The sequence below is a fragment of the Cervus elaphus genome, chromosome 15 (assembly GCF_910594005.1).
Source record: "Cervus elaphus chromosome 15, mCerEla1.1, whole genome shotgun sequence".
NCBI classification, from domain to species: domain Eukaryota; kingdom Metazoa; phylum Chordata; class Mammalia; order Artiodactyla; family Cervidae; genus Cervus; species Cervus elaphus.
The window spans coordinates 11648143-11670979 of NC_057829.1; the positions used below are offsets into that span (position 1 = coordinate 11648143).

Sequence of the window (22837 nt, forward strand, 5' to 3'; positions counted from 1 at the left end):
CTGTTGACTAAATGTAGGAGGAAGGAGTCAGAGAAAAACGGATTCCCGGCGCCCCCCCCCCCCCCCCCCCAATAATATCAATGTCACCAAATTACATTTAAGTAGATGAAAGAATTGGGGCTATAAAGCCATCTGTTGGCTCAGGGCATCCTCAAAAGTCACACTAGCATTAACAGTGGACCTGCGTTCCTTTGCTCCCAAATGATAGATGAATGCATTAGAAGGACCAAAATCACACGATGGGCTTCGGCTGCATAAAAGTTGCCTATTAACTCTGCCTCCTTCCGACGACTGTCGCCCAGGCCCTGCACTGCGCCCTCGGGTGGAGCGCTGTAGCCTGCGAGGCAGGGACCGCTGGGAGGAGGGGGCGCGGGGCCGGGAGGAGCAGGGCCGTCGGCCGCTTGGGCGCAGGAGGCGGACCGCGAGCCCCTCGGCGGTGGCGGCAGGGTCGGCGCCGGGAAGCCGCCCTCCGCTGGCCTGGTTCCTCGGCACTGCCCAGATTGGGCACCTAGGGATCCCCCGTGGGTGTCGGGGTCCCTGTCCCCGGTCGCGGTCCCGCCCCAGCGCGCGCGGCTCCGGCTCTAGCGCACCGCGCGGCGCGCAGGCGGGGGCGCTGTGGGCCCGACGCCGGGACCTAGCGGCCGCCCCGCCTTCTCTCCGCGCCCGCCCCCCCGCGCGCCGGGCCGCCGGGAAGCAGGAGGAGACAGCGCCGGGCCCCGCGCCGCTCGGTCCGCAGTCCTCAGCCGCAGAACAGAGCCGGCGCCGCCGGAGCCTGAGCCCAGCCGGACCCACCCGACCGCCTTTGTCTGCACCGCGCGGCCGGAGCCGCGGCCCCCGGGTCGGGGACGGCTCCCCCCGCGGCGGGCGCGGGCCGATGCCCCCGCAGCAGGGGGACCCCGCGTTCCCGGGCCGCTGCGAGGCGCCGCCCGTGCCGCCCCGCCGGGAGCGCGGGGGCCGTGGGCCCGGGGCGCCGGGGGGCCGGGGGCGCGCGGGCGGCGCCGAGGGGCGCGGCGTCAAGTGCGTGCTGGTCGGCGACGGCGCCGTGGGCAAGACCAGCTTGGTGGTGAGCTACACCACCAACGGCTACCCCACCGAGTACATCCCCACCGCCTTCGACAACTTCTCGGGTGAGCGGGGCCGCGGGTGCTGGGCAGGGGGGCCCGGGGACGCAGGGCCGCCGGGAGCGGGAGTCTCAGCCCGGGCGCGGGGAGCGGAGGGCGCCTCGCGGCTCGGGGACGGACGGCGGAGCCGCGCAGGTCGCGCCCAGGTGGCCTGATCAGTTCCTGAGTCGAGCAGTTGCGTCAGGCCGACGTGGCTGGCGCCGCTGCCGCCTTTCGATCGGAAGGTGACGCGCAGGTGCCATTACCTGTGATTCGAGGGTCGGTCTTTCCCAGTCAGCGGCTGCTCTCCCGAGGGCGTCTCCACTTTCAAGAGCCGCGGAGAGCAGGGACGAGAGTGGATTTAGTGAAAATGGCATTGGAGGCGCTGGGGAAGGCTAAGTTTTGGATTAAACCAGGATAGTAAAGATGACTTCTTGCCTCTGAGTCCCACCGCCCCGGTTGGCGCTGTTTTTGATTCTTAGTGTCTTTTCGGTATCTCTTAAGCTCCCGAAAGCTCTTATGTATGCGGTGCTATGTCATTTGGTTTGTAGCCACCAAGATAAAATGATCCTTCATCTTGATTTTTCAAGTCTTCTTGAAATTTATGAAAAAGTTAACATCCATGGAAGCTGGAGTGAAATGCTTTCTCTTGTTCTTTAAAAACAAACAAAAAGAACTTCTTGATCTTTCACAAAGTTTTGATGGCAAGGACTTGCTGGAGGCACCCTAGGTAAAGCAGTGCTGTGCTGGTGGGTTTCCCACCAATACCATTTGTGTGTGTGTGTGTGTGTGTGTGAATCCCCTTCCTTAACTGAGCAGTACAAACATTTATAAACAATTTAGAAAGTTGTATTGAGACGAAACTGAGTGCTTCATCAAATAGAGCTCTCTGAGCAGCGCTCTGATGCAGGCCTCTCCCCAGATACCCCTTCCTAGTGGAAAAGTGGACACGGTTTCCTTTTCTCGCTTAATCCTCTCTTTGAGCTGACATGAAGAGATAAGCGGTGCCCTCCTTTATAAACAGGACAATACCGGCCGCCTGTGTTTACACATGTTCTCAAAACAAGCTGCGCTTTTGTGACAGACCCTGAAGTCACCAAACGTTTCCCAAGGGAAAACAGAGTTATTTGTGAGGTTTTCTCCTGATTTAAAACCATGAGGTTGGTTCCCACTTACCCCCCAGTGTTGTTTTTGCGTTTTTTGAAACACGTGCCATAGGAAAATAAATCTTCTGGGGTTGGGAGAAAACTCAGACCCTTCCAGGGTGCCATCAAAGGCCCTGGGCCTCTCTGCCTTCTCTGGGGGCATGGAGCAAATTGCTGGCCTGGCAGGTTTGGATTAAAAAAAAAAAAAAGCTTCCATGGAGTCCCCTTGTTTTAGGCAAGTCTTGAATTTGTTGGGGCCCCAGAATAGGAGCTGAAGGGTTTGGAGTGAGAGTGTTCATACAAACTAAAATTATTGTTCTTCTGGAAAGGGTTAAAAGAGACCCTCCCAACTACTGACAGTCCTCTCTGTCTTCTTTTTAAGCTGTGGTTTCCGTGGATGGGCGGCCGGTGAAACTCCAGCTCTGTGACACTGCAGGACAGGTCAGTATCACATCACTGCTCAGTGCTGGGCAAGAACAGGGCCTTTAAAGGCCTTCAAATACTGCCCCTTCTCCTTTACTGGGCCATTCTAGAGCCCCACCCCCTCCTCACAGAGGGTGGAGGTGGCGGGGACAGAGCCCCACACCAATAAAACAGGGTTTGGCACCGCTCCTTGTGGGCGGGGCAAGGGAAACAGGGTCAAGGGCGGTTCTTATCTTCTGGGAGTTTCTGATCTTATTTACTTTCTGGTTTTTATTAAAAATTGTCAATGATGCTTTGTACTCATTTCTCAGAGTAAGTTGGCGATGCCTTATAATCATTTTATTAAAGGTCAGCAAACCAAATTCTTAAGATATTGACTCAAGAAAAAGATGGCGTTCATGTCAGTAAGTGTTAATATTTCCTTTCCTAACCTGGAGGAATGAATGAACTGGGACTTGGTCCTTCAGAATCGTGAACTTTTATTTTTGTCTTGAGGGCCAGGCACTTGGATGAGACAGCCAGGGATGGGGAGGGCTCAGTATGAAGTCCCCTCTGGGGTGTCCCCGAAGAGCTGGGGTTCTCTAGTCCCCCTGCATGGTGCTTACATCACTGAATTCTCACTGTGTCCTCTGAGAGCCCAGGGTCTGTCTTTGTTGTTGTTTAGTTGCTAAGTTGTTTAGTCTGACTCTTTTGCGACCTGTTGGACTGTAGCCTACCAGGCTTCTCTGTCCATGGGATTTCCTAGGCAAGAGTACTGGAGTGGATTACCATTTCCTTCTCCATGGGATCTTCCCGACCCAGGGATCAAACCTTCATCTCCTGCATTGCAGGTGGATTCTTCCCCGCTGAGCCATCAGGGAAGCCCCTAGGGTCTGTCTTTAGAGCTTGCCAAAGCCACAGTTAATAAGCACGTATTTTCTCCAGTACTTGCTAGAGTTTGAGAAAGTGCTGGGGTAATTTATCGACAGATAGAAGTGTTCACTTCCTTTCAAAAATGTCATATGACCACCTACACTTAAGAAGTATCTGACTTTCCAGTGTCCCTAAGAGCCTTCTCCAAACCAGGGCTTCTTAGTCACTTACCCACTCCGGGACAGCAAATTCAGGGCTTTGTTTTTCAAACTTCAAAGTGACACAAGACTGGGCAGCCTCAATCCCCAGCTGAACATTGGTTTGGCAGTGGCCACAGGGCGCATGTCATTGCCCAGCTGCCTCTGCTGTCTCCTTGCCCTTCTACTGGAGCAGGAAAAAAATAAAAAACCAAGCAATCTGTATTTTATTGCATATGAAAGAGAAAAATCAAAGAACATATATCCTTCTCATACTTAATCTTTCTGGATGTCCTGCTGCTATTTATAATTAAAGCTTAATTGCTTTGTATAAATAAAAAATGTTTTTCCTACCTTGGGTCACATTTTCTGATCTTTACACTGAAGGTTGGGTAGCACCTCAATAAACAGAGGCCTCCCTGCTGAAGCAAGAAGTGGCAGTTGAAGAGTCCGAGAATAAGAAGAAGGCAGGAAAACTCAAGAAACCAAAGGGCATGCCTATCTGGGGCCCTTTAGGGAGGAGCAGACAGCCCAGGGCAGGCAGCTCCCACCACTGGCTCACCTGTCAGGTTCTGATGGCAGACACAGCTTCCTGGGCTGGAGTTCCCTGCCTCATGCCTGGTTGGTGCCTGGCCCATAGTGGAGTTTGCTTGTTTGTAGACTGGATTGATAAATGGAGTGCTAGGTCCTGCAAACTTAAGTCATGGCCTGCCCCTTGATGGACTATAGTCCATGGGGGAAAACAAACCATTTAATATTGGATTGGCCAAAAAGTTCGTTTGGATTTTCCAGTAGGAACTTACAGAAAAACCCAAATGAACTTATTGGCCAACCCAACAGAACTTGTGAAGAAATCAGCGAGGTTACAGGAGGAGGAAGGAGACATTGGTTTGAGGGACAGGATGGGTAGACCCAGGAGGAAAACCTCTGAGCAGTTTTGGAAGAGGATTAGGACTTTTACCGGGAACACTTTGTAGAAATGATCCAGAATTATCAAGGAAGAGTTTGATTTTTTTTCTTTAGTGATCTGTTTCAAAGTTAAGGAATCACAAGAATCATTTTAGAAATGGTTTCATGAAAAAGCTTGTAATTTGGGAAATGAAAAGGCTTCAGTGCAAGTTGGCACACTTTGGTTTATTTGGAAATTTTCCTTCTGGTTTCTCAGCAGTGTTTTCGTTGAGATTCACTGTATTTCTTACCTGAAGGAGTGGTTAGTATGCCTAATAGTGTAATGTGTGAGGTCACCATCTACAGATTTACGGAAAACCACATCTTCAAAAAAACCACATCTTCAAACTATGAAAAATACACAGCTGGGGCTTTCCTGGTGGTCCAGTGGTTTAAAACTCTGTGCTCGCCATGGAACTTTGCTCAGTGTTATGTGTCAGCCTGGATGGGAGGGGGGTTGGGGGGAGAACTGATACATATATATGTATGGCTGAGTCCCTTCCCTGTTCACTTGAAACTGTTACAACATTGTTTATCAGCTGTACCCCAATACAAAAAAAGAAAAGTTTCTTCTTGGGGGAAGAAAAGACTCTGTGCTCCCAATGCAGGGGGCCTGGGTTTGCTCCCTGGTTGGGGGAACTAAATCCCACATGCAACTAAAGATCCTGCATGCCACAGCTAAAGCCCAGAGCAGCCAAATCAATAAAAATAAATTAAAAAAATACACAACTGGTGAGATAAAGTCAGTTTTTCCCCGGCTCCCCAGCTATCAATTAGTACTTGTTTTGACCATTAGTAAAACTGGACAAGGTGATAGTCTTTTCCTATCCTCCCTACTCCAGATCTGATAACCTCCCTTTTTAAGGGACTTGATTTGACGCCTGCCACGTTTCCAGCCTGTGGTGGCACATTCCCCCAAGCGGTCATCATGGTAGCTTCCTGGGGATAAAGGGACTCAAGCTGCCTCCTTTCCAAACACTAGGAGAATGTGGGCACAGGTAGCTGTTGCCTGGGAATCAGACATAAGTTTCACATAGCAGCTGAGAGCTGGAAAAATAACTAGGAATTGCTTCTTATGCCTTAGGGTTTTCTTGGGGGCCTGGTGTGCATATAAAAAGTGAAAGGGAGTTTTTAACACTGGACTCATTATGGAAATTTCACTGTGATCAATTTCACTCCAGTGGAATTTCACTCAATTGATCAGACTGCAGTAGCCTGTCCAATAGCAGGTGAAAACTCTTCAGCCTTCTGACTCATGAGGCACCTGGGAAAATCTTTATACTTTAAAAAAAAAAACAAACTCCAGTTGCTGCTAGACTGGTGCGGCTGTCCAGCAACCTGTCAGCCCCACCCAGCCCTACCCTGAATCCCAGGCAAATCTCTGGGTCTCAGAACTCGTTTCTCTAAGGGTCCATTCCAACTGGACTCGTCACACGTACGTGTGTGGCATTTATTTCTGCAAATAGCTAAGGTTTCTGGTCAGGTGGTGAGCAGCAGGGTTTAGTTTCTGCTTTGCTTCCTGAGTCCCTCAGCCAGAACCAGCGGAAGTCTGGGAGCCAGGTTGCCGAGGCCATGCCCCAAGGCCCAGGGCTGGGTTTGCTGTTCTTTTTATTGATAATGCAGCCCCTGATCCAGGGCCCGGCCAGGCATGATGCCTGCCAGCAGTGAGGGCAGAGACTGTCCTGTGCTGCTTTCTTGCAGGCCGCTGAGAACGGGGGGAGCATTTCATTAGAAGATCCTCGGGGCGGGGCTGCTGGCCACCTGGTTGGGCTTCTGTGTTTCTTCTTTCAGCACAAAGTTGGCACTGAGAAATCCAAGACTTCTTTTTTTTTTTTTTCTTTTTAACTTTTGCATATAGAATGTGGAGAATTGGCAGTGACGTGGTGAGACGCCGTATTCCTTCCTGAGGATTTAGCTGGTCAACTTCAATATTGTCACTTGGTCATCGCCCTACAAACTGAAATACAGGGCCTCAGATGAGGCACGTAAACTCAAAAGATCCAGGCTTTCTTCATCCCTAGAAAAAGTCCACAGATGCAACAAAACATGCATGTAAATAATAGTTTGTAAATAATCATAAGGGCTTCCCACGTGGCTCAGTGATAAAGAATCTGCCTGCCAGTGATGAGCCACAGAAGATGTAGGTTCAATCCCTGACTTGGGAAGATCCGCTGGAGGAGGGCCTGGCAACCCACTCCAGTATTCTTGCCTGGAGAATCTCATGGACAGAGGAACCTGGTGGGCTACAGTCCATAGAGTTGCATAGAGTCGGACGCGACTGAAGCCAGTTAGCATGCAAGCATGCATTTCCCTGTAAGGACTGAGGCCATGTGTGTCTGTTCCCAACCAAATCCCCTAGGTCTGGTGTCCAGTGTCCAGAGTCCTGTGTGCATCTCTGTTAGTGAATGCGCACAGTGAGGCACTCAGCAGGGTGATGGTTGGTTTATATAGTCAGCTCTGACTTATTCCATTCAGTTCTTCTTGGAAGTAGGATGGGTATGCCCTTTCTCTGGTCCTTTATCTTCCCAAAGCATCATTTCTGGAGGCCTCTGGGGTTCGCAGAGAGAAAATAAGGGGAGGGAAAGTAAGAGAAAAGGAAGGAGGGAGAAAAAGATAAAGTGAGATAAAAGGTGTATCCAGCAAGTGTGAGAACGTATTCATTTGTGTTGTAAGTGACATTGAGAGGCACACATTCTCTGGGTCGCTGTGAGAGTGTCCAAGCCTAGGTCCTCAACTCCAGTCCTGTGTCTGAGTCCCATGATTCTGCACCAGATGTGCCCTGAGTGTGCCCTGGGTATGCACGGCACAGATGGGATGAAGCGAGCCAGGCTCACAGCTGCCATGAGGATGGGCAGAGCTACTGAGTTCACAGACTGGGGTTTCCTGGGGACTGCGTGAAGCCCCGAGGATCAGTGTGGGTGCCATCTACATTTTAAAAGCCTGACTAAGTACCAGAGTTGAAGCAGTAAGTCTGAGTTACTCTGGCCTGAAGGCTAGAGAAAGTAAATTTTATTTTGAAAATCCATCTAACATAAGGACTTTTTCTACAGTAAGTTGCAAGCAGGTCCTGAGCAGTGAGGAAGGTTTTTGGGCAAGTTTGGCAGAGTTGGGAGTGAGGCCCCGCTTGGCAGCAGGGGCCTTTATAGGACTCTGGTTCTTCCTTCCACTGCCTGTGGGCTTTCTGTTACCTGCCAGACCCTTTCCAGAAAAATGTTCAAATGGTCTCTGTGCTGATAACTGATGTGAAAGATAACATTTGGGTGCTTGACTCCCTTGTAGGATGAGTTTGACAAGCTCCGGCCTCTGTGCTACACCAATGCCGATATCTTCCTCCTGTGCTTCAGTGTCGTGGGTCCCTCCTCCTTCCAGAACGTCAGTGAGAAATGGGTGCCAGAGATCCGGTGCCACTGTCCCAAAGCCCCCATCATCCTTGTGGGGACACAGTCGGACCTCAGAGAAGACGTCAAAGTCCTCATCGAGCTGGACAAGTGCAAAGAGAAGCCGGTACCCGAGGAGGCGGCCAGGTTGTGTGCCGAGGAGATCAAAGCCACCTCCTACATTGAGTGCTCGGCCTTGACTCAGAAGAACCTCAAAGAGGTCTTCGATGCAGCCATTGTGGCCGGCATTCAGTACTCGGACTCCCAGCAGCAGCCAAAGAAGTCCAAGAGCAGGACTCCCGACAAGATGAAGACCTTGTCCAAGTCCTGGTGGAAGAAGTATTGCTGTTTCGTATGATGCTGATGGGGACCCCAGCAGGCTGTGTTCCAACAAAACCCACACTAGAGGCTATATTAGCTGAAATGACTCTTTGACTGTGTAGGACTTGTATAGTGAGCGCGTGTGTATATGGATTATAGGAGGTGCTCCAATTTATGTTCTTCTTTCTTGCATTTGACCTTCTTGTTTGTTTGAGCTGAGGGATGATATACTTATGCAAGATATCTTGAAGTAAGTTAAGAATTTTTCATAACTCTGGAAATTTAGAGCTTTAGACCTTTTGATTAATTTATATCTAATATGAAAAAGGCACACCTTTGCTATGAGATAACACACGGAAGAGCAAAGAGGAAATGTGTGGTTAGCCATCCCTTCCCTGAAGGCTGGCTATGGTCAGAGTAACTCAGCTTTGAAACCTCATACTTTTTTCCCCTTTATTTTAAGGGAAAAAAATCTGAGGAAAAAAAAAAGATTTCTGCCTGTAAAACCTCAAATCAGACACTTTGGTTATATTCTTTTACTCCATTGCTTAAGATTTAAAAATAACCAACAGAAAACATCCCACTGACAATGGTCCTGTGTAGACCAAAAAGGAAAAATTGTTGATGGGGGTTTTTCATCCTGAAATCATGTGAACAGCCAGAATGCCATGAGGAGTGCAGTGGCAGCCCGGAGCTCTCTTTTCTTTAGGGAACGAACGACTCACATTGAGACCAGAGTGTGATGTTTGCTGTCATGCACGTGAGCCAAGCTGCCTGAACCTGTATGATGACAGTGCTCAGGAGACCTGCCTGGATTGGTTCTAAACTTCTGGGCTTTCCCTGCCCCACCTTCAGGGAAATGAACACTCTAGCAGGGCTGGAGCAGGCAGGTGTTTCGGGAAATGAAACAAAATGTCTTTTTTTTTTAAAGTCAGCCCAAAGGTACTTCTTTGTGTACACACATGAGCACAGATATATATGTGGCTGTTCTTGCTGCAGATTCAGACTTTTAACTATGGAAAAAAAAAAAACGTGGCCACAGGAACAGCTGTGATGGAAGCCTGGCTTCCTCTTTTAACACTTTTTAGAACAGAACTCTTTTTAATGATACCTGAGATGTGATTCTAAGTGTATCTTCACACATTATGGAGCCTATGTTAAAACATGTACATCTCTTAGAACCTGTTTTAAAATGAATGCCTCTTCAGACCTACTAAACCCACAGATACCTCTCAGGAGCTGGCCACAGAGACAGTGTGTAGGTCAGGGGCCGTGGTGTTGGTAGTGGCCGGGACCACAGCACCCTTGCTCACACTTTCTACACTGTAGAGCAGTCAGAAAACCACAGACTGTGACATATTTGTGTTGTTCCAGGTGGTGGCTTTTAGGGCTTTATGTTCTGGGGGAAAAAACGTGCCACATCGGGGGAGCAGGTTTACTTTGGGATGGGGTTGCTTCTGAGATGCTGAGAAGTAGCTGAAGGCAAGTTGTGATGTCAGGCTTGCACTGGTGATGCAGATCTACCAAAATCTGCCAGTAACTGGGGAAATTTCTCTAGTGCCCATAGGTAGAGGAGTTTATCTTTCTGTGGATCTTGTCCTTTTTATATTAAAAAAAATCCAATTTGTGTTTCTTCATATAAAAAGTAAATGATCAGGCTATACTTTAGGTTAGGGGCTTCTTTTTTTCTGTTAGTAAATAAAATTAACTAATTTCTTCATTTAAAAACTGAAATACATACTGTTTACTATTTATTTTTCAGTACACTGAAATTGATATCATAGTGTCCTGAAGCATTTAGTGAATAAAATGCTGAGTGAATACAACCTGAGTGAATAAAATGACTCCATTTGTGGAAATGCCACAAATGGACCCAATGAAATGCATCTGAAGCTTGGTGATTGGTTCATGAACTCGTGAACTTCCCAGATGGGGCTCTGCCCGCCATGGTGTGGAGTGGGGTGACGGAGGGCTATCTGACTGGTAAGTGATTTCAAACAGTATTTTTATATTAAAGCAAATGTCATGGAGTACAATGCAAGTTAATTTTTAAGACCGAACACAAAACTTGAAAGAAATTTTATGCCTGCAACAGCATGTGGGGCCACTCTTGGTCTGCTGGAGTGGGAAGCCTTTGCCACCCTCTGCCTTTAGGACCACTGATGGCCAGTGGTTTGTGAGGAACACCTTTGTGGTCTAGGTTCTAGAGCTTTACTCAAGTGTTTTATTCTTAACTTAGCTTGATTAGAGCTAATCCCTTAGCTCTAATGAGCTGTCCCATTAGAGCTAAAAATCTAGAAGGTTGACATTGAAATGCAACAGGTTTTCATATGTTGCCAAATTTGTAACAGTACAGGTGGGACTGTAGTTGACATTTTCATCCCTTTTTACTTCATGATGAAAAGGGAGACTTGGGCAGAAAATTTTTTTTTGGCTGCACTTTGCAGCATGCAGGATCTTAGTTCCCCGACCTGGGGTTGAACCCGTTGAACCCTCCCCTCTGCATTGGGAGTGCAGAGTCTTAACCCCTGAACTGCCAGGGAAGTCCCCAGAATGTTTTAAAAGTATGTGCTTGAGTTTTTGATTTACTTCCAAGCTCAAGCGTTGTTAAATTTACTGTTTGATATTATTGCGTAGCAGACTATCATAGTTGTGCTTTGGGAAATGCCCTGCGTTAAGTTGCGCAGGCCAGTCATAATGTAACAATACAGGGTCCACCCTTTTCACCAAGTGTGTGGAAATGAACCTTTTGTAATGTTAATTGCTGTGCCTGACAGACTTAAGAGAAATTTCTAAGCTCTTACACAGGGCAGGTCTTCTCCCCTAAGTCATGCTTTTCTTTTTTTAAGCAAAAATAATGGTGAGCAGAACACTCCTTTTGAAGATGCTCTCCAGGTGGTAGCAAACAAATTCTGACCTACAGCTCTTAGGGCACCTGCCTTTTCTACTAAAGAATTTCTCTGGAAGTGAAGGGAACATAAGGGAGAACACGTGGAGAAGCAGGCCCCAGAGGTGTCCTGGGAATGTGTCCCCAGCCAACATTAGATGCCTGTTCAGGGTGGGGGGTGAGAATTCCAGGGCTACGGCTGACACGAGCAGCCTCTGGATCTTCGTGTGTGAGGGGCCAAGTGCTGGCCTCCGTCCCTGTTCTCGGAGCTGAGTCCAGGCTCAGCAGCGCTGAGTGTGGGGTGACGCTGAGGGCACGGAGGAGCCTTGGTTTCCTCCTGTGTGGACAGGGCTGCCCTGCTCACTGGGCTGTTGGTGTCCTGGGTGTGTGCACATGCGGGGTGAGCGTCCAGGGGTGCCCTGGGCCCCGCCAGCTTCACAGTGAAGGCCAGCAGGGCTCCGGATCCCTCATCTCCAGGGCCTGGACAGCACTCCCGGTCACCTAGTGAAGGGCAGTTCAGTCTCCTTTGTTCCTTGTGTTGCCTCTGATCTCAGGATATGGTTTCTTTGTATCCCCTGACCAGTCAACCACAATGGACTGGAAAACTGGGCAGAGAGCAACTCAACCCATTGCCCATCTGCTTGTGTTCCAGAGTGCTGAAAGGCAGCGAGCCTCCTGGCCTCCATGGGCAACCTGACCCTTGCCCAGAGCAGCCTGGAAGTCTCTCCTCCCTCAGTCCCAGTCCCATCTCCCTTATCTGGGACAGGCCTTCCCAGGATACAAGAAGAGAGTTCTCAGTCCCTCAGAGGAGTTCAGAATGTCTCCACAGAGATGACTTGAAAGGAGGGGAGAAAAGTTTTCTAAAATGAATAGCAGCTGCAAAGGCCCTGAGGCAGAGCAGCATCTGGCCTGTCCTGGGGGCCTGTGCAGGCAGGGGGTTGGGGATGCCGTGATCTCAGAGAGAGGCAATGATCCCGCGGTCAGGCTGTTTGGGCTTGAATCCTGGTTCTGCTGCTTCCTGGTTGTGGTTCCTTAAGTAGCTTAACCTCCTAATCTCTCTGTGCCTAAGTGTCATGTCAGTACAGGGGCAAGTGTGGCGCCTGCCCCGGTGGCTGATGGGTTGTTGTATATAAAGGTTACAGGGGCCCATAAGCCCTAGGAAACATCCGCTCATTTTTTTGTAATGTCTTCTGGTCAAGACACACAGTTGATTCAACTTGGCGACAGGCCCCTAAAGGCTTTCATCTTCATCTCTGTTAAATTTTATGAGGCTTATACTTTTTATGCTTAATAACAAATTCATTTTTCAATTTCCACTCATTTTTATAGAAGAGAGAAATACTTCAATTACTGCAGGTACATGGCACAGGGTGAATGGGTGGGTGGCAAATGTGCTGGCTCCTCACCCCTGGCTGGAAGGTACCAAGACCCAAGACTACGATCAGAGCCCCGAGGTAGCCTGGGGTGTCGAGCGAGGCTGGAAAGTGGGTGTGGGGCCCTGCATTCCCAATCAGGCTGGGCCTCCCTCCACCTGCTTCACTTGGGAAGGCCTTGCCCAGCCAAACGCACTCTTGTTTTTGTGCTCTTTTGAGCCATTTCTAGAACCTTTGTTTATTGGAGTTACCAACTGCAACATCCCCTGTCACCCCAGGAAGCATCTACCCCTAACAATGAAACCAGGTCCTGAAGACGTGGGTCTGCATATAACAGAGGTGCATGGGTGGGAACAAATGCTCCTCCTAAAAGGAGGCACATTCCTGGGTAGCATCTCCTCTCAGTCCCCTCTAATGCCCCATGGCCACTTCAGAATTAACTCACTGTTGAGGTTGTTATGTTACAAATGATGACAAACTCAGTGGCTTTAAAAAAGTGCAGATTTCTTACCTCTGGTTCTAGAGGTAAGATTCTGAACTGGGTCTCCCTGGCTGAAGTCAAGTAATGGCCGGGGCTAGGGTCCTATGTGCGGGTGCGGGGGGACTCATCCTCTCCCTTATTGGAGCTCTGTGCTCACCTGTGTTCCTTGACTTGGGGGCTTCCTCCACCTTCAAAGCAGTGATGGCCCGTCAAGTCTTCCTCATGTGGAATCCCGCTGATGCTTTGACCTCCCCTTCCACATCTTTTTGTATCGAGTTGACCCAGAGGGTCCAGGGTGATCTCATCTCAGGGTCAGGATGGGTGATTGTAATTCCACCTGCAACTTTAATCTCCCTTTACTGTGTGGCCCACCTGGGCACAGAATCCAAGGCTTAGGGTGTGGATATCTCTGGGGGTCATTCTGCTGACCACAGTCATCCTCCGTCTCATGGCTCTCCATCACCCCATCCTCTGAGCCCCTGTGCTCACAACACACCAACATAGCCACTCACTGGTCCAAACAAGAATCGGTCATCAGCCCAGACTCCCTTACCTGCACGTTCTCACCTGATGGGCCACCAGGTCCTGTCTGTTGGATGTCATCCTCATTGTCCTCCCCTTTCTGCCACCAGGGTGCTGCCACTCAGCACCCTCCTGACTGCCGCCTCCTGTCTCTTCCTCTAGCCCAGACCATTTGGCTTCTCTCCATGGCACCTGTGGGCCAGCAGGGACTTTTTTTTTTTTTTAATAAGATTAGCTTTTCATGACACTCCACGTTTAGCATTGATCTCCAAACATTTTATTATGCCTTCGAATTTTGCCAATCTCACACGATAATAGTTGCACTTTTACAATTTCTATCAAAATACATAGTGAAAAAGAGCTCATGTCATTATAATTTTCAAAGCCTTTGTGAATTAAAAAATGACATTCATTTCATTTTGTGTTTGGTAACACTTTCAGTAGGTATGGCATTAATCATGAAGCGTCTACATATAATTGAAAAGCAGGAGAACATTTATGTGCTTGGGGTGCCTGTGGACCTTCCCATCCCATCATGAATGCCACTTCCCCAGGCTCTGTGGCCCTCAGGTGGCAACCACAGGCCTGCAGAGCCTCCTGCTCAGGATCTCAACTCCTGTCTGCCGTGTATGTCCTGCCCCTGTCCCACCTGCTTCATACCCCAGTGCCCCTAGATGAACCCTATACTCTTATGTGCCTGGACTTCGGTGCATTCACCTCCACAGTGTGGAAGCCCTCCACGAACATGTCTGTAAAAATCAGCCCCTCCTCAGTCTCAGGGTTAGTACCACCTTCTCTGAGGAGCATTCTGATGCCCCCTGCAGACTAGCTTCTAGTGTCTCTCTGCAAAGCGGACATACTTTTAGGAAAACATATCAATCACATGTAGCTTCCTCCAGCCTTCAGAAAAGGTCCCCTCCACATGCTTTTACTCCTCAGATGGGGGCTCCCAGACACTGGACCCATGGCCCTTCCTCCTTCTTTGCCCTCTTCTCCCTACTAATTGGTACCTGGATGATACCTGTTTTCCTTTTGCTGAACATAGGTACAAGAGTGAAACAAAAGCAAAACCCAATAAAGGACAGTCATGTGTGTGCGTGTGTTCAGGTGTTAGGGATGCTATGATCTGCCACTGGTAGTTGAAGGCCAATGTGAAGATGGTCTCCAAGGATGTGAAGGACAGGGCCTTCAGGGTGTCCTCTTCATACTCAAATAAATTGATAAGTGAACACAAAGTGGAACTAGGCAGAGAGACCGGCTCCAAGGCCAACAGAACTTGGGGACCAGCTGCCTGAACTCACAGCCACATGGAGAGGGTTCCTGGCACGTGTTGGCTGAAGTCTTGGTCCAGATGGGAGAAGGGGGTCCCCGGGCAATGTCGGCAGGATGCTCCTTGACTTTACTGGTTGACCAAGGATGGATTTGCCAGGTCATCCCTAGTTGGGTGAGAGCTGCTGAGGGAAGTGGTCAAAGATTGTGAATATTTCTGGTCCCACTGGCAAAAGGGCATCTCAGGAGGTCTCCAAATGGAGGGTACTGCACCCACCATACCAACTACTCGACTTTCCCTTTCCAAGACAGTGCTTTGTCGTATCATCTCAGTTGAGTGACTTCTGATCTGAACTTGGGAGAAAATATATTGAAAATGCTGATGTAAATATGTTATGTCTTTGCCTAGTTTCACAGAAGGTGGAGAAACATTCTCCATAAGGCCCATTCTAGGATTTCCTCTCAATCAAACAGCTGGCTGTGTAACATTAATTTAGCAGTTGGTGGTAGTCACTCCAGAAGCATCCCTGAGGGCACATGTCCTTCCTGTCCTGCTGCTCTGGAACCTTTACACTTCCAGCACAATGAGAACTTAGATGCTTGTGTGGACCCCCTGAAACCTAAGTTGTCTTCATAAGCCTAAGCATCAATAACACTCTGACAGGTGCTGAGTAATAACTGGTTCAGGTGTTAATTTTAAGATGGGAACCATTATCATTTGTGGCTGATGGGAGGGGACTGTGGTGCTTGGAAGCAAATACCACACATGATGTTTTACCATGGAAATCAGGAAGCCTGATGCTACTGGATTTATATTTCACCAGATCCTGCTGGCTGGGCCTGAATTCCATTTTGAGCCTGCTGAAGGATCGGGAGAGGCACTTGGTGGGGCTTCAAACCCTACTGTCTAAAGTGTCAGCAACCATAGCAATGACAACGGAAACAGTTTGGCTTGGGTTTATTTATCAAAGATTTAATTGGTAAAGATCACACACACACACACACAATTATACAATCACCCAGAACCCCCAGACAGTTCCCTCCACTCTGACTTCCCCACACCCTACTGTCCCTTCCCTCTCCTCACCTTTCTGAGTTCCTGCTTTTCATTCTGGATGAACTCTCAGTCTGGACCACAGAGCCAGGAGGACTGTATACAGGCTCGTATTGTTCATACATGATGGAAACCAGACCTGGTGACTCATAAGTGGATTTTCAAAGCATTTATTTGATCAACACAATTTACCTCCTCTGTCATTTTATTTCAGAATCTGAGGGATGAAGATGGGTGTGGGGATATGACTGTCTTTGGGACAACCTCCCATGGTTGTTAAGACTGGTCCTTACCCAGGTTAGATGGTCTTTGTGTTGGCAGGAACCAGGCTCTTGCCTGCACCACCTCACTATCACCTCCACGCTGATGGGTGCTGAGCATCAAGTGTGTCTATTTCAAAATGGGGAAAAGTAGAAGGGGGTCAATTATTGATTGGATAAACAACTGTTTGGGTGAAACAAGTAAATTTTTCCTTGTAAAATATTGGTAGAGGAGACCAGGGAACAGAGAGGGTTGATAAGAGGAGAAAATGTTTGGGTGATATTATAATATCTGACAATTATGAAGGGCATTCATTTCTTCAGCATGAAGAATATTTTACTTATTTCCATAACCTGTCTAAATCTTCTCTAAATCACACTGTGATATAAATGAATACAGACATATAATACAATGTCTCTCCTAACCTCACATCACCCATGATGGGCACACATTAGATTAGCTGCTATTATTTTTAGAGAAACAAAAAGACTAATTTGCTAAGGACGGAACTCGAGGATTTAGTGGTAGAACTGTTACTCAGCAAGGGTATTTTAGGCCTGAATTTCCTTTTTCCTTCCTGCTCTTGTACAGAAGATATAGATGAACCTTTAAAAACCCTAGTGGGGATGTACTAAATCAAGGATCTATTTCTGTAGAGCAAGCCACCCCCTCACTTAGCTTCAGGGCTCAAACAATAGCTGCTTATTCCGCTCTTGTGATCCAGTGGGCTGGCTGGGCACAGCTGGGCAGTTCTGCTGAGGTCACATGCAACTGCGACCTTCCTCGGGGAGACCATCCAGAGAACCCTCAGGTCTCTGACTGTTCCCTTGAATCTTCCAACCTGAGTTTCTTTGCAGCATGGAGGCTGACTTCTGCAAACATGTGTGCAAGGGCTCACCAAGCCTGTTTGCACTGTGCTTTTTAATGTCTCTGGGTCCAAGCAAGTCCCAAGGCTAAGCCCAGAGGCAGTTCGGGTGGGAGGGGTAAGTGTTGCACAAGTATGTGAACACTGGGAGGGGGTTTTCTTGGGGCCCACCGACTGGACTGACGAGGGGGAAGTTCGGTTCTGAGGCTGCCAGGGCTGGTGCAGCCCGTTGCTCATGTCTGTCCTGGGTGAAGTGTGGAGAATCCGGCTGGTCAGGCAGTTAGGACTTCTGCAGATAAAAGGTGTACTTGTCACTCACATTGTTTTCTTTGGGGTCAATTCAAATGGGCAACACAATGTGCTGCCTACAACTCTCACTGAATCTTCCTCCTCTGGGCGGAGAGCACCTGCCTAAAATGGGTGAAGATTGGCACCTGGCCAAGTGTGTGGAGTGCTGGATGACAATGAAGATGTTTCTATTCTTTCCCTGTGCCCCCTTTCCAGCCAAAGGGACAGATTCCAGTTGCCCTGGGACAAACGTAGAGCAGAGGGTAAATAAAGCACTTTAAAAAACCTTGTGTTAGGACTATCACCATGATGGGACTTCCCTGCTGGTCCCGTGGTTAAGGATCTGCCTGCCCATGCAGGGACATGGGTTCCAGCCTTGGTTCAGGAAGATCCCACATGCCGCAAAGCAACTAAGCCCGTGTGCCAAAACTACTGAGCCCACATTCTAGAGCTCATGTTCTGCAGCATGAGAGAAGCTGCTGCAGTGACGAGCCCACACACTGCAACTAGAGAAAGCCCTTGGGCAGCAATGAAGACCCAGCGCAGCCTAAATAAATAAATAAGTAAATCAAGCCAGACTAGTGCCATGATGAGCACGACTGACAGTGGAGAAGTCTGCACAGAACTGAGACCACCCTGCACCCAGTCCCAGGGGAGCAGAACTGGGTTCCAGAGGAGCTGTTCCCCTGCCTCCCTCCCCAGAGCACCGTTACCAGTGGTCATGCCTGGGGTCCTATCTGGATAGAAATTGACTATGAGCTTGGAGTCAGATTTGACTCTGATTTGACTTATGTTGTTGCTCTGCTGCTGTGCCCTGTCCTCACTTCTGAGACGTTAGTTTGCTTTTCTCTTGTGTGCGGTCTGCAATATGCCCCCATTTGGGATTTAAAGGAGAGTGAAGCCCTGGGGGAGGAGCCATCGCAAGGCCATTAGAGGACACAGAGTTAGGGGTCAGGGACGCCCAGTGTGACCAGGATTCCTGGGGCCTCACCTTGCCTTTGCCATGGACCAGCTCTCGATGTTTAATTTCTCTGAGCTTTAATTTCTTCAACTTTACCAGGAACTAGAGCTATGAACTCTCCACTGCCCCTTGTCTGTATAATTTTAAGATAATCACACTTCTTTTCAGCCTTGATCTGCATTGGCTTAGGCATTGTCATCTTAACTAAAACCAATGTCAAGTTAAGAAATCATTAATTCTCAGTAACTTCCAAGTACAGAAAATGATGCCTGGAGGCTATTGGGATTAGTAGGCTGGGGGCTGGTCCCCGTGTCTTCTACACAGAGACGTGGAGGGAAGAGGCAGCTGTGCTTCTTGTGAGCATGGCAAGCTGCCTCCTGGGGAAATAAAAGCTTCTCCAGGAAGACAGAAAATCTCTCACTTTCTGATGCATGATCCGATCAGCAAGTGACTTTTCATTAATCAAAACTTGTGACCAGCTCAACGACAGAGGTATGGATAAAAGAAAATGGGTACATATATACAATGGGATACTACTCAACCATTAAAAGGAATGATAATGCCATTTGAAGCAACATGGATGGCCCTAGAGACTGTCATACTGAGTGAAGTAAGTCAGACAGAGAAGGAGAAATATCATGACATCCCTTATATATGGAATCTAAAAAGAAATGATACAAATGAACTTATTTTCAACACAGAAACAGATTCACAGACTTAGAGAATGACACAGTTGCTAGGGAGGAAGGATGAGGGGAAGTGAGTTAGGGAGTTTGGGATTGATGTGTACTTACTGCTAGAAAAATGGATAACCAGCAAGGTCCTACTGTATATAGCACAGGGAACTCTGCTCAATGTCATGGGGCAGTCTGGATGGGAGGGAAGTCTGGGGGAGAATGGATACATGTACATGTGTGACTGAGTCCCTTTGCTGTCCGCCTGAACTCATCACAACATTGTTAATCAGCTGTGTGTGTTGTGTGCTAAATTGCTTTAGTCGTGTCTGACTCTTTGTGACCCTATGAACTATAGCCCAACAGACTCCTCTGTCCATGGGATTCTTCAGGCAAGAATACTAGAGTGGGTTGCCATGCCTTCCTCCAGGGGATCTTCCCAATCCAGGGATCGAACCTGTGAGTCCTGCATTGCAGGCGGATTCTTTACTGCTGTGCCACCAGGGTAATCGCCTGTGCCCTAACTCTGCGTCCTCTAATGGCCTTGCCATGGCTCCTCCGCCAGGGCTTCACTCTCCTTTAAATCCCAAATGGGGCATATTGCAGGCTATACTCCAATATAAAATAAAAAGTTAAAAAAAAATGATAAGGAAAAAAACTTGTGAAAAGTTAAAGGAAAAAAAGAAAAAAATGGAAAAGGGAGAAGGGTACAATAGTACAAGATAGAGAAAACAATGAAGCAAATTAAAGTGAACTTATGCCATGAGGTTTGTTGGTTGTTACCTCCATCAAGAAAAGAATTTCTCAGGGACATGGCTGTGCCGTGCATGTGATACTGGATGCACAGAACCCTTGCCCTTTAAGAACCCAGTCTTCTGGATGTGGAAAGTCTTGTAGAGAGGAATACGCTCCCTCTTTGATCTATTCTTGTAGAGATTTCCCAAGTTAATTAGTCTCTCTTGGGGAGATGGCGTTATCTCTTACTGACTCAGTAGCAGTTAACTTTTAACAAACTAACCAAGGCTTTTCAACCACAAATATGCCATAGTTTAAGCAATATCATAATGTCCTTAACGGACAAAAATGGGTGAGTCCTCAAGTACTTATTAGTTGGGGACCTTTATCCCCAAAGCACTGTGTTGCATGTAGGTCTGCTAGGCCTCCAGGAGTCTGAGGATTTGATGAGTAATGAATGCTGGCGGTCATCCTGCACCGTGGCCAAGCCTGCTCTGTCCCAGAGGGTAGGGGAAGGGTGACGGGAACTGAACGCCAAGGGAGAAGTTACCTTAGGAAAACTATTATTAACAACTGCTTATTTTAATACCTTTTGGATCATAAGTCTAAAATATTCTCTGTCCTCAACAAGTAGGACTGTGTTATTTATCCGTTTTATACATAATAGCTTAGGTCTGCTAACCCCAGGCTACCACTCCATCCCTCCTCTAATGCCCTTCCTTTGCAGTCTCGTTTGATAAACCATAATGGAAAAGAATATAGAAAAAAGAGTGTGTATGATTATATATATATATATATAATATAACTAAGTCACTCACATATTGGAGTACAGTTGACTAACAATGTTGTGATAATTTCAGATGGACAGCAAAGGGACTCAGCCATACGTACACATACATGTATCCATTCTCCCCCAAACTCCCCTCCCATCCAGGCTGCCACATAACATTGAGCAGACTTCCCTGTGCTGTACAGAAGGACCTATACAGTCCTATCCAGTAGGACCTTGTTGGTTATTCATTTTAAATACTGCAGCAAAGTGATTCAGTTATACATGTATCACTGCATGGATGACAACGGTATGTCAACCATGCTTCAGTTAAAAAAATGAAAAAATAAAAGTATTCTCATTATAAGAATATTGGAAAAACTGGAAAACGCAAAAGGAGAAAAACAGCCACAGTCCCATCCCCTCCTTGACCCTTTGTTCCAGTCCTTCCTCTTGCACACCATGCTTCCTCTTCACTGTCTGTCCTTGCTCCCGATGCATCATCACGTGTGTCTGTCTTTGAGCTGATGAGTTTAAACTCCCTTTCTACACTGATGGGAGGTGGGGAACCTCCTCAGGGCCTCTGCCTTGGACAGCTCACTTCTGCTGAGACATGTTTTGACTTTTGTCTTGTGAATGTTCTTTAATCTTTCACAATAGTTTGTTCTAAGTGAGGGACGCAGCGCCCCTACTCCCTGCCCTGCTTTCCTCCATATGTGAACATCATGCTGAGTTGGCCCATAGGTCCTGGGGCCCAGGGAACGTTCACCTAAGCTCCAGCCCCTGATAGGAGGGCTTCTCCCCACTCATCTGAACACCTGTCTCCTTATTGGTGACAGAGATTTATTGTATGGTGCAATTGGCCAGCATCTGATGTTTTATCTCCATTCTTAAGCAGCGTGAAAAGGAAGTTCAAGTCCAGGCTGGCTGTACAGACTTTGAAGAGCCCATGTTGCCCCGTGGGTGGGTAGCCTTTCCAGGAGCTCCTTTCCAGGCTAAGCTCCCCCTCGGTACCCATCACAGAAAGTATGAGAGGGTACCCACAAAGGCATAGGAATGCACATTTGGGAAGAGCTGTTGGTACCCTCCCCTCCCCACCCCAAGGTTCTGTAGCCCTTTAGGATGTGGCCATGCTGAGAATGGAACACAGCCTCAATTCCATGCGGAGTTGGCATGATATTCAGGAAGTACATATTTTTTAAGAGCCAAAAAAACTTTGTGACTGCCATGTTGCCTGACTGCCCAGTGCGAGAAGCAGTCAGTGCTCCAGGCCAGGATGCAGAATGTCCTGTAGTGGCCGAGGGCTGGCAGCTGAGTGGGCACCTGGTGGGAGGAGGGCTAGTCTTCACACCGCAGCCCGCCAGACAGCTGTGGGCAGCTCAGGTGTCAGCGGAGAGCACCTCTGTTGGGCAGTCAGAGTGGGGATGATTTAGGCCCACACTGTTCTACAGGAACACTGAGGAGGGATGCAACGATTGGGGGGAGGGTGACTCTGCAAGTTTACAAGATCAAAAGGATGCAACCAGGTGATGCCCACAGAGGACACATGTGATGCAGCCCATGGTGGTCCTGCTAGGGATGTGAGGTCATTGAAGTGACAGGTTCAAGTCTGTGACTCGATCAACGCACAACAGTCTTGTACAGAAATTATTCTCTTCTAAGTTAGTTTCTGGAAGGTGGTGAGGGGGATAAATTAGGAGTTTGAGATTAAAGATATGTGCTCCTATATAAAATACGTAATCAACAAGGACCTCTTGTATAGCACAGGGAACTCTACTCAATATTCTGTAACAACTTATATGGGAAAGGAGCCTGAAAAAAAATAGATACTTGTATATGTATAACTGAATCACTTTGCTATACACCTGAAACTAACACAGCATTGTAAACCAACTAAAATTCAGGTGAATTAAAAATTTAAAAAGCAAGCAAAAAAACCAAATTGCTTTGGGTTTAACTGTGAAGGAGAAGGCCTTGTTCTCACTGTTCTGAGACTTGGTTGAGGGTCTGAAGAGCCACAATGCAGGGGGCCAAGAGGTCAGACAGATCAGCTCTGAAGTCCAGGGCTCTGCATTCTGTGACTGTAGAACTGTGAGCACTATCTTTCTATGCCTCAGTTTCTTCCCTAAAAAAAAAAAAAAAATCCTCCTTCCAAGGACAGTTTTGAGAGTAAACCAAATTAAAGAACCAGTAAGGTGTTCTAGAGAAGAAAACCTCTCATGATTGCTGATGTTTGATGTGGTTACCAGGCTTCCAGTCTTCTGAAAACTCACCAGATAGTGGGAATTTGATGGCCCAGTGCTGACTAGGGACGATCCTGGGCTTGGTTCAACTC

General features: G+C 48.0%; 1 protein-coding gene across 1 annotated transcript; it reads left to right on the top strand.

Annotated features, from left to right (window-relative positions):
* The first annotated feature begins 665 nt into the window (after positions 1-665).
* Positions 666-10249, top strand: RHOU (ras homolog family member U). Its single transcript, XM_043926580.1, has 3 exons — positions 666-1127; positions 2628-2686; positions 7945-10249. Exons 1-3 carry the CDS (start codon positions 875-877, stop codon positions 8398-8400), a joined length of 768 nt encoding a protein of 255 aa, XP_043782515.1. The 5' UTR covers positions 666-874; the 3' UTR covers positions 8401-10249.
* The last annotated feature ends 12588 nt before the right edge of the window (positions 10250-22837 follow it).

What these genes read in the sequence shown, in the direction of transcription:
- RHOU (XM_043926580.1), top strand. Translation starts at nt 875, where the DNA reads ATGCCCCCGCAGCAGGGGGACCCCGCGTTCCCGGGCCGCTGCGAGGCG. An exon ending in CGCCTTCGACAACTTCTCGG is followed by an intron (nt 1,128 to 2,627) that starts GTGAGCGGGGCC and finishes CTTCTTTTTAAG; the next exon opens with CTGTGGTTTCCGTGGATGGG. An exon ending in TCTGTGACACTGCAGGACAG is followed by an intron (nt 2,687 to 7,944) that starts GTCAGTATCACA and finishes ACTCCCTTGTAG; the next exon opens with GATGAGTTTGACAAGCTCCG.